The sequence below is a fragment of the Pan paniscus genome, chromosome 20, assembly GCF_029289425.2.
Source record: "Pan paniscus chromosome 20, NHGRI_mPanPan1-v2.0_pri, whole genome shotgun sequence".
NCBI lineage: Eukaryota > Metazoa > Chordata > Mammalia > Primates > Hominidae > Pan > Pan paniscus.
Genome location: NC_073269.2, coordinates 48,456,896 through 48,472,673, shown reverse-complemented (window position 1 = coordinate 48,472,673; position 15,778 = coordinate 48,456,896). Strand labels below are relative to the sequence as shown.

At 56.5% G+C, this 15,778-nt stretch overlaps 2 protein-coding genes across 7 annotated transcripts in view; both read right to left on the bottom strand.

Moving 5' to 3' along the window:
* LOC100976543 (CEA cell adhesion molecule 6) overlaps window positions 1-15,778 on the bottom strand; it is a 910,921-nt gene that overhangs the window by 303,566 nt on the left and 591,577 nt on the right. The gene's annotated exons all lie outside the window — the stretch shown is intronic.
* Window positions 1-15,778, bottom strand: part of MEGF8 (multiple EGF like domains 8) — a 53,339-nt gene that overhangs the window by 11,096 nt on the left and 26,465 nt on the right. For 5 of the 6 annotated variants that reach the window (XM_034946057.3, XM_008964158.4, XM_063600305.1 and 2 more), the window contains 16 exons: window positions 15,232-15,480; window positions 14,561-14,760; window positions 14,013-14,223; window positions 13,664-13,913; window positions 12,966-13,098; window positions 11,682-11,929; window positions 11,494-11,604; window positions 11,234-11,352; window positions 10,706-10,913; window positions 10,101-10,281; window positions 9,378-9,541; window positions 8,443-8,587; window positions 6,674-6,905; window positions 5,468-5,591; window positions 5,084-5,297; window positions 4,383-4,597 (listed from right to left, as the gene is read on the bottom strand). In XM_034946057.3, the coding sequence (XP_034801948.2) occupies window positions 4,383-4,597; window positions 5,084-5,297; window positions 5,468-5,591; window positions 6,674-6,905; window positions 8,443-8,587; window positions 9,378-9,541; window positions 10,101-10,281; window positions 10,706-10,913; window positions 11,234-11,352; window positions 11,494-11,604; window positions 11,682-11,929; window positions 12,966-13,098; window positions 13,664-13,913; window positions 14,013-14,223; window positions 14,561-14,760; window positions 15,232-15,480 (3,004 nt within the window). Of the gene's footprint in view, window positions 1-4,382; window positions 4,598-5,083; window positions 5,298-5,467; window positions 5,592-6,673; window positions 6,906-8,442; window positions 8,588-8,730; window positions 8,899-9,377; window positions 9,542-10,100; window positions 10,282-10,705; window positions 10,914-11,233; window positions 11,353-11,493; window positions 11,605-11,681; window positions 11,930-12,965; window positions 13,099-13,663; window positions 13,914-14,012; window positions 14,224-14,560; window positions 14,761-15,231; window positions 15,481-15,778 lie in introns of all 6 variants that reach the window. The other variant, XM_003811761.6, reaches the window with a different exon arrangement.

Here is a 15,778-nt window from a genome sequence, read left to right as displayed (position 1 = left end):
GTAAAGGAACAATGGCAATGATCCCAGAAGGAGACAGAAAAGAGTATCAGGAGTGGGGTTGCAAACCACAGTTTCTTAGAAAAATGTAATCCCAGCACTTTGGGAGGCCGAGGCGGGCGGATCACGAGGTCAGGAGACCAACACCATCCTGGCTAACATGGTGAAACCCTGTCTCTACTAAAAATAGAAAAAAGTAGCCAGGCGTGGTGGCGGGCGCCTGTAGTCCCAGCTACGCAGGAGGCTGAGGCAGGAGAATGGCGTGAACCCGGGAGGCGGAGCTTGCAGTGAGCGGAGATCGCGCCACTGCACTCCAGCCTGGATGACAGAGCGAGACTCTGTCTCAAAAAGAAAGAAAGAAAGAAAGAAAAGACAAGAAAAAGAACAAATGTGGCTGCTGAGGCAAAAAGGCTTCTCTCACCCCACACTGAGAACCTGAAGAGTCCTTGGTTAGGGGCTGGGTAGCAACTCACAAGCCATATTTGTATGTCAGGACCCCAAAAATGTGCACAATGAGATTCAGGCTCTTGGGAACTTACCTCAGTGTATAAGGCACTTTATTTATTGCTTGGGCCATAAGTGAAGAATAAGAGGAAAGAGGTTAATTTGGGCCAGCTGCCTGAAAGCACTTAGGAAAAGGCAAAGCAACCATGGAATCCTGAAATAGAAAACCCTGACTGCTGTGGCTGGAGCTCTGAGCCCACTGAGGGGCCTGCAAATCACTGAGACTTGCTGAACTGCCAGAGGCAAATTCTCTGCTGGGCTGGGCTTCCAGATCTAAATTTAGGGCACTTGTTGGCAGATGGTGGGACAATCTGGGAGGGGTAGAGAACCCTGAATCCTCAGTCCTGGACAGCACTTTCTGCTGTGATCTCCCTAGTGACCAAATGCAAAGATGCCCAACACCATACACTGCATTTCCTGAGTTCATGGAAAAGGTGTATGAACATAAGTTCTGAGAGCAGGACTCTAGCTCATCTGCTGACATTCCCCCCTGCCTAGCAAAGCACCCAGCAGAAAGAAGGTGCTCAATGATAAATTCGCTGAAGAGAGGGAGGGAGGATGAGAGGAAGGAGGCAGACCAGAGAAGGAGTGTCTCCGCTGCCTGCCCCAGACTCACAGGCCAAAGCCATTAAAAAGAACAATGCTGGGCCAGGCGTGGTGGCTCATGCCTGTAATCCCAGCACTTTGGGAGGCCGAGGCAGGTGGATCACAAAGTCAGGAGTTCGAGACCAGCCTGGCCAATATGGTGACACCCAGTCTCTACTAAAAATACAAAAATTAGCCAGGTGTAGTGGCATGCATCTATAGTCCCAGATGCTTGGGAGGCTGAAGCAGGATAATCACTTGAACCTGGGAGGTGGAGACTGCAGTGAGCCGAGATCATGCCACTGCACTACAGCCTGGGCGACAGAGCGAGACTCTGTTTCAAAAAAAGAAAAAAAGAACAATGCCGGATGGTTAGAATCAGGAAGCCCTTGAGCCAAATCATAACAGGTATCACCTGCACGCCTATTATGTTTGATTTGTGCGGTGGAATCTAAGCCAACACTTCTTTTTTTTTCTTTAGACGGAGTCTCACTCTGTCACCCAGGCTGGAGTACAGTGGTGCGATCTCAGTTCACTGCAACCTCTGCCACCCAGGTTCAAGCGACTCTCCTGCCTCAGCCTCCCGAGTAGCTGGGATTACAGGCACCTGCCACCATGCCTGGTTAATTTTTGTATTTTTAGTAGAGACAGGGTTTCACCATATTGGTCAAGCTGGTCTTGAACTCCTGACCTCACGATCCACCCACCTCAGCCTCCCAAAGTGCTGGGATTACAGGTGTGAGCCACTGCACCTGGCCTAATTTTTTTTTTTTTTTTTTTTTTTTAGAGATGGGGTCTCGCTCTGTCACCCAGGCTGGAGTGCAGTGCTGTAATAATGGCTCACTGCAGTCTCAACCTCCCAGGCACAAGTGATCCTCCCACCTCAGCCTCCCAAGTAGCTGGGACTACAGACACACACCACTATGCCTGGCTAATTTTTTTTTTTTTTTTTTTGTAGAGATGAGGGTCTTGCTATGTTGCCCAGGCAGGTCTCGAACTCCTGGCCTCAAGTAATCAATCTGTCTCAGCTTCTTGAAGTGTTGGGATTACAGGCCTGAGCCACCCCACCCAGCTAAGCCATCACTTTAAAGCTAGGAGGTTTCATAGAAAGTCTGGTAAAAGTCCCCTCTCACATTCACATACACCATCAACACTGCTCGTCTGGCCCCTGGGGACAGGCTGTGCTCTCCAATTCACTGGCCCCACCTCTTCCCCTTGCCACCCTCCTGGCCACTCCCCCATCTCCTTAGCCGCCCCAGCTCTTCAGGCGTGTGAGAACTTGGCAGGCACCGAGAGGCTGGGGGAACAGCGCATGCCCGCAGGACTGTGGGTATGCCTTCTGCTCCCTGGAGCTCCCACAAAGATAAATGATGGAAATTTCAATAATATCTGGGGATAACCCATACTACCATTAGGACCCCAGGCTTGGAGACGAGAAGCCTCTGCTTACCACAGACCAAAATCACAGGGGCTTCTGCCCTTCTGGCCACATTGACAGCCCCCATGGGGAACTCCCGCAGCCACCGTCTTGGTGTGTCCCATACAGTGGAGACTGGGAATCCTCCCAGTGGCAGGACTTGGGTCAGCCAGATTGGCCCTCTCACCACTGCTCTTACAGTAACAATGATCATGATCATTAGCCATTTTTTAGTGCTTCCTGAATGGCAGGCATTGCTCTATGCTCTAAGTAAATTCTCCCCCATTTAACTGGTACAACCTCCCTAGGGGACAGGATCTAGTGAAATGATTCCCATTTTAGCAAACTCTCCCTGAGGTCTTGGAGAGGGGAAGTCACTCATCCAAAGTCAAACAGCCAGGAAGTGGCCAAGTTGGAGTCAAACCCAGATCCCACTGACTTCACAGCCTGAGCTTTTGATCGCAAGGCAAACTACCTCCGGGTGAGAGCTAATGTACCACTCCCAGGCAGGGCTCCTGGCACTGGATGCCAAGGTCTGTGGGATTCTTGGTCCTCCACACCCTGCCCTCCTGGTCTCGAATTTCCACGAAGTGCTGTTGGTTTCTTTAGTCCACCTCTCAAAATGGCAAGTGTCCCACATCCCTGCACTGTTGTCTACTAGTGTCTGGGTGGTGGCTGGACTGATCACTTAGTTCATGGGTTGTCGGATGGTGAGCAGTTTTGCCTCAATTGGGTCTTGCATAATCGAGGTATGAATGAGGAGCGGGCTCTGGCTGAGTGACATTGCTTCCACATGTGACAGTGGGAGGTGAATGTGTCTTATCTCCCACGGCGGGGGGCAGTGGGGTGGGGTGCGAATGCCTTTGTCTGCCACCACGACAGTTTAATCATGTCAGGTGGAAGCGTCTTTGGAATGGAGTTTCTGGAAACAAGAGAGCATGTGCCAGGCACTCCAAGGGGTGGACTGTCATGGGTACACACATGCCTGCCTAGGCCACACCCACCTTCAGGAATCATCTCTCCACCCCACAGCCTAGAAGAGGCCTAGATCTGACGTGCCACGTTTGAACCACGTGCTCCTAGCCCTCCCTGGCCACATCCCACTACACCAAGGCTGGACATGTAGCTCGTGCACTAAGTCAGAGTTTCTCCTCGAGAATGTGAGCTAACCAACAAACACAGAGATGAACGTGGTCTCTGGAATTAGAAGGCATCTAGACTGGGGGTCAAGGCTGCCATCTGAGGCCATGTGTGTTGACTATCAGGCCGACAGAAACCTGACAATGGAGAAGTGCGGAGAACAGCTGAGATTACGGGTCATATGGCCTGAGAGCGACAGAGCAGAAACACTTCCTGCTCTCAGAGTCCATCAAATACCCACACTTCCTTATAACAAAACCAGCTCGAGGGAGTGTCTGTTTCTTACAACCAAAAGTTCCATAAGTAGAGAGAGAAAGAGAGAGAGGAGGGAAGCAGAAAAGGTTTGGGAGGTTGAAGGAAGAAGCATTAAGAGTCGTGGATGTGAACCTATGAATTATATCGACAAAATTAAAAACAAAAAATTAAATTAAAAAATTTTTTAAGTCATGGAAAGGATGAGGAGACCATGATACCATGGACAAGAGTTGGAGAGGCAGAGGCCAGGGGTTGGGAAAGTGGCACACACAGAAGCATGGCTGGAGGACACAACAGGGACCCTCATGAGGCAACGAGGGAGGAAAGAGATAGTGGCACGAGAAGGAAGCACGACTGCGGCTAGAACCAGGGAGATGGAAGGAGGAGGGTGGAGGAGATGGTGGAAGAAAGGTCCCTGCCAGCGCAGAGAGGAGGGAGACCTGCCCGGGCCCTTGCCTGGCACGGTCCTGGCCAGGTGCAGTACCTGCTGCAGGCTGCTGCTCCAAACACAGTGCTGCCAGCCCCCATCTGCTCCCTTAGAGTCCAGGCAGGAGGTACAGTTGGGTAGGAGGTGACAAGGGGTGGGGCAGGGCAGTGGGGGTGATGATTCCACCGGCATGGGGGACACATTCAGCAGAGAGTGGCTGAAGCACGTCCAGTCATAGGTGGGCTGCACGGAGAGGATGCGGCGGGTCTCCCCTGGGGGTGGGGCACGGGGATTAGAACCTCAGACCCAGGAGATCGCAAGCCCAGCCCCTCCTCCCTCAGACCCAGGAGCTCAGGCCCAGCCCCTCCTCCCTTAACCCAGGAATCCAGCCCCAGCCCCTCCTCCCTCAGACCCAAGAGATCAGGTGCCCAGCCCCTCCTCCCTCAGACCCAGGAATCAAGGCCCAGTCCCTCCTCCCTCAGACCCAGGAGTCCAGGCCCCCAGCCTCTCCTCCCTCAGACCCAGGAGTCCAGGCCCCAGTCCCTCCTCCCTCAGACCCAGGAGATCAGGGGCCCAGCCCCTTCTCCCTCAGACCCAGGAGTCCAGGCCCCCATCCCCTCCTCCCTCAGACCCAGGAGTCCAGGCCCCCAGCCCCTCCTCCCTCAAACCCAGGAGACCAGGCCCCCAGCCCCTCCTCCCTCAGACCCAGGAGTCCAGGCCCCAAGACTCCCCTCTCAGGAACTAGGCCCACTGCTCACCTGTCCTCTTGAACTGCCGCGTCCACATGCACTTGCCCTCCCGCGTGCACTGCTCGCAGTCAGCAGCCCCGCACGCAGCCTCGGAGCAGTTCCCTGCCCAGAAGACCTCTCGCTGGTTGATCCGACAGTCATTCTCAGAGGTGCAGGACCCATTGCGTCCAATGCAAGCACCTTCGGGGCAGTTGGTACACCACTTACAGCGGGGGGTGGATGCCTGGTGAGGGAAGACAGGCTAGATGGGACCCTCAGCACCCCTCCTGAGCCAGCTGAGAACTCGGTGGTTCCTGAGACCCTGGGGTGGGTGGGACAGCTGACCAGAGTGGAGACCAGGACCTCCCTGCCCTACACCTGCTGCTTCTCATCCCCGCCTTCGCCACCACTCACCTCTCCATCTCCAGGTTGCAGGGTCCGAGGATGGCGGGCCAGGCACTCACTGCAGGTCCGGAGACGTCGACATTCCTCCGGGGAGCGAGGCATTGGGGAGCAGGGGGAGCCCCCGCAGCCCAGCCTAAAGGACATGAGGCCTGGCTCACTCACACCCATCCAGACCCCCTCCTTCTGCCTCCCAGACACTGTCCTGCAGGCCCCCAACCCTGCATCCCAAGCGGGACATAGCACAGGCCTCCTGAGCCTGGCTGTCCCCACCACCATTTGGTAATAGATGGTCCCACATCCACCTGTCACCCAGGCTGGAGACGCTGGACCACACCCCAGGTCCTCCTGCCCATGCAGCCACCGAAGCCTTCTGCCTCCTGGATTTCTCTCTGACCGTCCCCTCCTCCCCACCCCTGCAGCCTCTTGCCCAACCTGGTCCCCACCTGCAGGCTCTCGTCACTCTACCCCTCACAACAGCGCCAGGGATCTCACTGCCCAGGCCCGTCCCTGCCCTGTCCTGCTCAGGCCTTCCATGGCTCCCTGTCCTGCACAGGGGGGTCCACAATCCCTTACCCCAAATCCCAAGAGGTACACACGTTTCAGGCTGTTCTGGATTTTAGAAAAGCAGTGGGTGTACCCACTGTTACACAATACCTCCAGTGGGGTCTGGGGTAAGGAGCACTCCAAAATCAAACCATTAACATTCCTGTAGTAACTGACAACACACCCTTCGGGCAAATAAGGCCAACTAATAGCCTCATATCAGTGAGGGTGACTGGGCAGTGAAGTGAGTCTGTGCTAAGCCTAGGAAAACACTTTCAGTGTCCAGGATGTCTGCATTCCCGGAACCGCAGCTGAAGGATCTGTGGAGCTGGACAGAGCCAGTGCCTCTGCCAGGCATGGGAAGCCCTTTCTGAGCTGACCCCCTCCAGCTTCCGGTCTCAGCCTCACTTCTGAATCACTGATGGTCTCAACTCTACCGTTCTTTTAAGGCCCAGTTCAGACCCAGCTCCTCCAGCAAGCATTCCTGCATGAGACCCCAGTCCCAGGCAGGGATCCCCACTCAGAGCTCCCCCGGCCACCCTGCCTGCGGTGATTCACCCCTTTCCTGAACCAGACGGTATACTCCTGAGGCCTCCATCCTGGTGTGGCCTAGCACAGGACCCCCATTAGAGGGCTCCACTCCCCACTGCCTGTCATGGTCGCCATGGTTACCTGTGGGCCTGATCCCCGGACAAGCAGGCCCCATGGCACCAGGTGCAGGCCCCAGACTGGTTACAAGCTTCAGGTGAGGACAGCAGGCGGCAGGGGTCAGGGGGCAGGGTCAGTGCCAGCAGGCGGCCCAGGGCCACTCCCCCAAAACCCCCAGAGATATACAGGCGGCTCCCGACTGCTGCCACAGCATGGGCCACAGACTCCTCCATTGGGGGCCCCACAGAGGCCGGGCCTGAGGAAAGATGGCGTATTCAGACAGATAGAGAGCAGGAGACTCCAGGAAGAGACCCACACCATGATGCCAGTCAGAGAAGGATGCAGGGAAAGAGGAGAAACACAGGGTCAAAGGACAGCAGAAACAAGGCCAAGGGTGGTGGCTCACACCTGTGATCCCAACACTTTGGGAGGCTGAGGCAGGAAGACTGCTTGAGCCCAGGAGTTCAAGACCAGCCTGGGCAACGTAGAAAGACCCCGTCTCTACAAACAATAAAAAATTAGCTGGGCATGGTGGTGCGCACCTGTGGCCCCAGCTACTTGGGAAGCTAAATTAGGAGGATCACTTGAGCCCAGGAGGTTGAGGCTGCAGTGAGCTGAGATTGCACCACTGCACTCCAGCCTGGGCAACAGAACAAGACCATGTCTCCAAAAAAAAAAAAAAAAAAAAAAAAACAGCAGAAGCAGAGAGGAAACACATGAGGATAGACAGCAAGCAAAAAAAAGAGAGGGAGAGAGACACAAGCAGAGAACAAAGGAACACAAAGAGGGAAATAAGAAGAGAGACAAATGTTTTGGAACCAGATAGATGTGGCGGCTGGACAACTCTCTGAAGGCACTAAATGCCAATGCATTTTTTTTTTTTTTTTTTGAGAAAGAGTCTTGCTCTGTCACCCAGGCTGCAGCCAATGCATTTTTAAGATGGTTAATTTTATGTTATGTGACTTTCACCTCAATTTTTTTAAATCCTCAAAAAATAACTGAGAGACACAGACATGAAGTAGTCTCTGTCTACTGAATCTGAAAAGACAGATTAAGAGAAAAAGGGAATTAAATCCCAGCACTTTGGGAGGCTGAGGCAGGTGGACTGCTTGGGCCCAGGAGTTCAAGACCAGCATGGGCAACATAGCAAAACCCTGTCTCTACCAAAAAAGAAAAAAAAAATTATCCAGGCGTGGTGGCATGCCTGTAGTCCCAGCTTCTTGGGAGGCTGAGGAGGGAGGATTGCTTGCTTGAGCCTTGGAGGCAGAGGCTACAGTGAGCCAAGATAGCATCACTGCACTCCAGCCTAGGCAACACAGTGAGACTCTGTTGCTAATAAAAATAGAAAAAGAGACAAAGGGTCAGAGAGAGAAGCAAAAAGAAAAGGAGACAGACCCAGAAACACACTCACAACAGTCAGTCACAACATTGAAATAAAAAGGCAAGTGACAGGCATGCTTCTACCTATGAACAGCAAAGGCTGGTAGGAAACACCCCCCATGTCTAATAGTGGTTGTCTCTAGAGAGGGGGATTATGGGTGTTTTTTTTTCTTTCCTATTTTACAAATTATATACAGTGAACATTGTTACTTTTACAGAGTAAAAAATAAACTTCTCTAAGAAAAAAAAAGGAAGGAGGGCATGTCCTGGTGTTCAGATAATCCAGAAGAGCGGGAGCTCTGCCAGTGGGTCTGCAGGGGCCCAGTGACTCCTAAGGAGTGGGAGTCCCAGGATGGGGATGGGGCTCCTCCTGGATGTCCCTCAGCCTCCTGGGAGCCACAGTGGGGACTTACGGGTGAGGTCGGGCAAAAGCCAGGCATTGCAGTTGACCTGGTAGAGCAGAACGTCGCTGCTGAACTCGTCAGGGTCCGAGCGCCCCCCAAGAACCACCATGGTGTCCCCTAACAGGGCTGAGGCGTGGAAAAGCCGGGGGCGGGGCTGTTGGGGAGACGGGGGGTGGGGGGACAGGACAGCCTGTCAGAGCTGTCCTCTGCTCCCTCTTAGCCCTCCAGCCACCCCTGTACTTCCCTACCTGTCCCCCCCTACCAGCCCACCCACTCCTAACCCTCTTCAAATCTCACCTCCTTCAGGTGAGGTGAGATTTCCTCCAGGAAACCTCCTGTACCAGCAAGAGCAGCCCACAGAGCCATCTCCTTCCTGACTTCCCGGAACCCCCATGACCCAGGCTGCTCCCCAGGAACTTGGCCCAGACCCCGAGATGAGCCACGCACATTCCTCATACGATCTCGCTAGTGACAGTGGGGGCGTCCTGGGGTTGAGGCTCCTCGAGTCTCTTGCTTCTAGCCCCCTGCCTCCAAGACGGGCTTGGAAACGTGTGGACTGAAACCGCCAGCCTCTCTAACCAGTGCAGACAGGGCTCCCTGCCCTCCCACACACATTCTCCTTGGCCTTGAAGGCAGAAAGAGCGGGGAGCCTCAGTCCTGGTTTATACGAGTGGAAAAACCCAGGACGGGGAAGGGGCCTGCCAGGGCCACACCAAGACTCAGGGCAGAGCTGGGCAGAACTCATGCCTCTGACCTCCTGGCCTCGGGTTCTCTCCTCCAAATCAGGGATGGAAGCAGGGGAGATGTGGGGGTGTCGCTTAGTTAGGGAACATAGAAAGGAGGGGAAGCAGGAATCTGGGATGGAGCCAGTCCCTGGGGCACTGGGAAAGAGGACCCCTCCCTCCTGCCCCATACATCCTTGGGTCTGAGCCTCTTTTCCTGACCTTTGCCCCCTGAGTAGGGGCCAGCAGACTCCAGGTGCGGTCAGGACAGTGCAGGGAGTAGAGCTCGGGGGATGGGGCCGCCAGCTCCACATGGAATCGGAACCCCCCAAACACGTAGAGGGAGTCGGTGGCCTCGTGGTAGACAGCAGAGTGACCATAGAGACCTGGTGAGGGGCAGGGTGACAGGCTGGGGGAGGGGCTGACAACAGCACTGACCCCGCCGACCTCCCGGTCCCCTGTTTGGTGACCACTCCCTTCCCCGGCCCTGAGACTGGAGGCCTGGGAGCCCCTCTCCACCCGTCCCTCTCAGTTGGGTTCGAATGGACAATCATTAGAGACTCTGGGAAAGAGAAGGGAGTCCTCAACTGGCAGTAAGTTCTGCCAGGCTCTCGGGAGGGAGACAGGGCGTCCAGAATGTCTAGGGGACAGTGATCAAAGAAAGGAGGTGTGATCGAGGAAGAACCCCTGAGGAGCAGGGAGCTCAGACCCTGGGGGCAGGGGACGGTGGCCACATGTGGCCGGGAGTGGGCAGTTAGTTGTGGAGTCTGGGAAGGACAGTCAGAAAATCTGAACATTCAAGAGGGTGCCCTGAGAATCTGCATGGGGACGGGAAAGAGAGGGAGACAGGTGGCCACAGAGCACAGCAGTGGATGGAGAGCCCACAGGAAGCCCGGATGCCCGGGAGATCCACGGGGGCTGTCCCCTCCCGGTCCCCAGCCCCACCTGTGGGGGGTGTCCCACTCTGGGCTCCTGACACCCAGGTGCCGGTTGCCAGCTGGTACTCCAGCAGCTGCTGGTTGAAGCCATTTTCCGGGGAGTAACCGCCCACCAGGAGCAGAGACAGGCCTCGGCGGGCAGTAAGGGTGTGACCAGCAACGGCTGGCAGCTCCACGGTCTGGGGGGCCTGAGGGATGGAGGGGCAAGGTCACCGATGGGGCTAGAGGTCAGGGGTCACCTTGTGGGTAGAAGCGAGCCTCAGCCCCCCACAGTCCTCCCTGAAGTACTAAGGAGGGAATGACCCCCGCCCGGGGCCAGTCGGACCAGCCTGGGTCCTGGCAGAGGCACAGTGGGCCCCTTGGCATTTCCACCTGCTCAAGCCTGGTGTGGCTTTGGGAAGCCCTTGCTCCCCTGGCCTCTCTCTGCTGCTGAGTGAAGCTGTGTCCCAGCCCAGGACTGGCTCAGGACAACAGTGTGACCCAGGATGGCCGAGGAAATTCAAGTTTGGGGCTTCTGTTTCCTCTGGGGATGGAGCTGGCAGGAGCTACCACAGCTGTCTCTGTTAGGGCCCAGTGTGAGGGCTGGGGAGTGGGCTGGGGAGAGATGCTCACCTTCTCCTGCCGCCATTGCAGGGTGGTGAGGTTGAGGACCCAGAAATCACGGGTGACGCCTCCAGCGGTAAGTCCCCCCAGCAGATACATGGCACCACGGCCAGCGGGCACATATGCGGCTGCATGGAAGGAGCGGGGCGATGGGCCTGGGCCCCCGTCCTCGGCTCCCGCCAGCATCTGTGTCCACCGCCGCTCACTCACTGAGTACCTGGGGCCAGGGTGCAAAAAAGCAGCCTCATTACAGTCATCCCAGCATCCTTCAAGGTGACCCTGCCTGACAGATGTCCCCGCATCCCCTGGGGTGACCTTCCTATGACAGTCCTCTCACCATTCCCTGGGGTAGCACCACCCAAATAAGTACCCTGGTCCTCAAGTGTCCCCGGGTGAGCTTCCTGTGACAAGTGTCCCAGCATCCTTTGGGCTGTCCTTTACCTTAGAGGCTTTTCTGCACTCCTCTGAGGTGACTCTTAGCATCCCGAGGTGACCTTCTCTTATTTGCGAATCCCACCTGCCCAGGGCAGTCCTCACCTGTACAGGTTTCCCAGCAGCCCCTGGGGCAGGCCCAGGCCCCCAAACATCCACAAGGTGGCATCGGGTCCATCCACCATGGTGTGGCCCAGGCGGTGCAGGAAGCGGCTGGCAGTGTCCTAGGGGTGGGTGCGGACATCGGGGATCAGGCTAGGGTCAGGACAAAGTGCCAGGCCTGGGTGTAGGGGTGGTCCCAGGAATGGAGGTGGGAGAACGACCTGGGAGCAACCATCCCTAGACAGCGGGTACCCACAACTCACGGCTGAGAGGCGGCTGTCCATGAGGGTCTCCCAGACCAGCTGCCCGCCATCCAGCTTGGTGGCGCAGTCGGGGCCCCCGAAGCCCTCGGCACAGATGCACACACCCAGGCTCTGGGGGATGACAAGGGACTCAGGGGAGCCCTGATCACCAGCCCTGTCCCACCAGACTTGACCTCTCCCACCTGTACCTGGTTACAAGTTCCTGCCCCAGTGTGGGCATTGCAGTTCTCAGGACACAGAGCCATGCGGCAGTGTGGGCCAGCCCAGCCCTGAGGACATCGGCAGAGCCCCGCACCTGCAGCACCGTCCTGGGGCACGCATTCCTGAGGGACGGGACAGCTCCCGGGGCCCCCTGACCCACAGCGGGCAGAGCCCACCGAAGCATTGAAGCCCCAGGATGAGGAGCCATTGGCCTCCCAGTGCAGCACGAGCAGCCCTGTGAAGAGAGAGGCCAGAGGCTGGTAGCAAAGTCACGTTCCTGGCCCCTTCCACCCCCAGATGCTAAGAAAACCCAGTGTGACTGGGCAGGGAAGGAAGGCACCATATTATTCATAATCATCGCCAGGATGAACCATTCTGCACCCCCTCCCTCAGCCAACCCATCAAGATTGATCTTCAAGCCTAAATCTCTCACCGACTGCTAGCTACCTCCTGAGCTGCTATCCAAGCCCAAGTCCTGTCCCACCTGGACACCGGCACCCATCCCCTACTGGTCCTCCTGGCTGACTACACTCCCCACTCATGGTGGCCCAGCGATCCTCAAAATGTGAATTGGGCCCTGTAATCAGCAAGCTCCAAACCTTCCACAACTCCTACTGCCCTTACATGAGACTGGATCTCTTTAGAAAAGATACTGATTTGGGGGTAGGTGTGACAGGAATTACTTGATATGTTAGTATATATAAAATATGCCTCAATAGAGTTATATATATATATGCCGGGCGCAGCAGCTTATGTCTGTAATCCCAGCATTTTGGGAGGCCAAGGTGGGCGAATCACTTGAGGTCAGGAGTTCAAGACCAGACTGGCCAACATGGTGAAACCCCGTCTCTACTAAAAATACAAAAATTAGCCAGGCATGGTGGCATGCGCCTATAATCCCAGCTACTCGGGAGGCTGAGGCAGGAGAATCGCTGGAGCCCAGGAGGCAGAAGTTGCAGTGAGCTGAGATTGCGCTACTACACTCCTGCCTAGCTGGAAAGAGTGAGTGGTGTGGGGTCCTCACACCAGCCACATTCTATATGCCCCAGAGACATGTCTCATTCAGCCCTTCTCTCTGCAGACATAGCTCAGCCGGCGCAATCCTATTTTCCTCTCAACTAAGGACACTGAGGTCCAGAGATGGTGAGGGACTTACATCACCCCATAAGCAGCGGCAGAGCTGGGTCCTGAGCCCACTTCAGGTGGTGAGTTCAGGGGCAAGGGATACATAGCCCAGGACTAAGAGGTCCCACTTCCCCTAGCCCCCGTACCAGACAGGGCCTGAACAGTGAGGGGCCTGTCCCGTCGCTGGCCACAGAAGGCAGCTATGAGGCTGCGGTCCGACTGGACAACACCAGTGTCCAGGAAGCGTGGGAATCCATCAAACGCCAGGACGTAGCTCAGCTAGAGGGGTGCAGAATCGAGGATTAGGGGACAATGAGGATAAGAACGACCCCTGGGGTCTGGGAGGAGGAGGGGTTCAAGAGGGGAGGGCAATCTGAGACTGGGAAATGGGCTGTTTGAACATCCAGGGGAGACTGTCAAACTATGACATAAGGCCACCACTCCCCTTCCTGTGTCCAAAGTAGACACGGCTCATCTATCAGGCACTCTTGCATTGAGCCCCTTTCTCAACATGCAGCTCCTGGCAGTCAGTACCAATCAATCAGAGTTGGTGTACAAGGTGTAACAATTTACCATTCCTGCTCTAGGAATGGGGAGATTGAGGATCTGGAGAATTGGAGATGGGAGCTGAGGAAATAGGAAGCTATCTGGGAAATGGGGAGGTCTGTCTGTGGGCCTAGGAACAAAGTGCTGGGGATCTGAGGAGGAGTTTGGGTTTTGAAGGATTAAAAAAACAAACAAAAAAAAAAACAGCAATACTAGGGTCAGGGTCTGAGGATGCAGGCTGGGTCAGGGGACACGGTTCTGGCTCATGCGCCTGAACCCTCGTTTCCTCAGTGCTCACCGTGCAGGGGGTGCTGCTGTCGGGGGAGAAGGTGAGGGTGAGTGGGGGACAGAGGGTCCCGGGAGCACAGGGCTGTAGCTCCTCAGTGGCCGAGACAACCCACACACAGTAGGACAGGCCAGGCCCGGCTCTTGCAGCCCCGCCACCTGGAGGCAGCAGCCCCCCGACCCGGCGTGAGCCCAGTGCCACTGAGGACACGTTGGTGAGGAGGGCGCGACCCCCACACTCCCGAAAGCAGGAACCACCGGCCCTGGGGAGATGGAGAAGAGCCAGTGTCAGACCAGTCCTGACCCTCCCCACTGTGTCCCCAAGCACACCCTACCCAGCCCTGGCTGGCCCGCTGGCTCACCGGGGATCCCCATAATAGCCTGGGGAGCAGAGCTGGCAGTGGGCACCCTCGGTGTGGTCCTGGCAGAAGCAGAGCCCACTGAGGTTGTCGCAGTGGCCACGGCGTGGGTCCCCGTGCCCGTTGCACTGGCAGGGCCGGCAGCCCCTAGAGCCTGTGGCGTTGCCGAAGCTGCCGGGCCGGCATCGTTCGCAGTGCTCCCCCCATGTCCAGTCTGTGGAGGCCCCAGCAGGTGGGACAGAGTCAAGTCAAGGGTGGAAACAGGCCCAGGCCTACTGGCTCAGCTAAACCCTGACCCCACCCAGCTGCTTCAAAGGTGAGAAACCAAGGCCCAGATCAGGGGAAACAGCAAGTCCCAAGAGGGGGAACTGAAGCCCAACCAGAGCGATGGGTGGCACTGAAACCTGTTTGAGTCAGGAACAGGAATGGGGCAGGGGACCTAGAGCTGCATGAGAGGACACTGAGGCCCCCTCCAAGAAGAGCAAACTGGAGCCCCAAGAAGGGAGGAGGCTCCCTGGGTCCAGGCTGGGCCCAGGACAAGGGCTGCTTACCCTGGCACTCGTCGCAGAAGCCAGGGCCCCGCTTGCGGCAGTGGCTGTGGAAGCTGCAGCCACAGTCCCGGGAGCAGCGGGGGGCTGGCGGACCCGGGGCGGGTGTGGGCGGGGGCAGGTCTGATGTCCAGCCCAGGTCACACACGCAGGTAAAGTCCGGGGGGCCACTGCACACACCATGGCCACAGTCCTCCAAGCACCTGAGGGGCCGTGTTGGGGGTGGGGAAAGCGCCAGGCAGGCCCAGAGCCCCTAAAGCACCCCATCATCTCCACCCACCATGACACCATCAAAGCCACTGGCTGTTTCCATGGTTTTGGGCTATGTGGGTGACCCTGTCTCCAAGGTAACTCCATGCATCACCAAGCCTGTCTCTATAGCAACCACATAGCACCACTGTGAAAACCTCTTTCAACTAGGTCCTCCTCCACCTCCATGGCAACGCTGAAGACTATGGCCCACAGCCTATGGGTGCCCCACTTCCATGGTAACCAGGGTTACACTGGGGACCCTGTCACTCTAACAAGGACCTAGTGTGCAAGGTAAAAACCCCTGGCTAACTGGGGATGCTGGTTCCACAGGAGGGGACCCAGTGCCATGATGGCTTCCTCCCTCCACCTCCATGTGCCCCAGCCTGGGGCAACATCTCCATAGCAACCCCCGCCTCACTCACGTGCGGTTGCAGTGTGAGATGCCATCACCCTGGTAGCCCCGCTGGCAGTGACACTCGTAGCTGAGGGGCGTGTTCAGGCAGGTCGCCCGCGGGTGGCACCGGGCCAGGCCCAGGCGACACTCATCCACGTCAGGACAGCGGGCGTATGCCCAGCGGGCAGGGAGGGCCACGGGAAGCCCCAGGCCCTCCCCCACCCACAGGGAGCAGTTACCCCCACCGAGGGGCCCTGAGAAGTCCCCCTGTAGGCACCTGCAGGGTGGGAGAGTGAAGAAGCAGGGGACAACATAGAAACAGGAGCCATACATAGAAACAATGACAGGGAGAGAGGAGGCCAATTGGAAGGAGAGGGATGCAAATATAAATTTGGAAAGAGAGACAGAGAAACCAGGAGAAGTCGCAGACAAAAACAATTTTGGAAGACAGAAGAGAGACATAGACAGAGATGCAGTGAAAGGGAGAGCGGAGAGACAGAAACAGACAAGGAGAAAGAAAACGAATCGCAGAGACCCGGAAAAGGAGGAAAAATGGAGAAAAAAGAGCGGGAGGG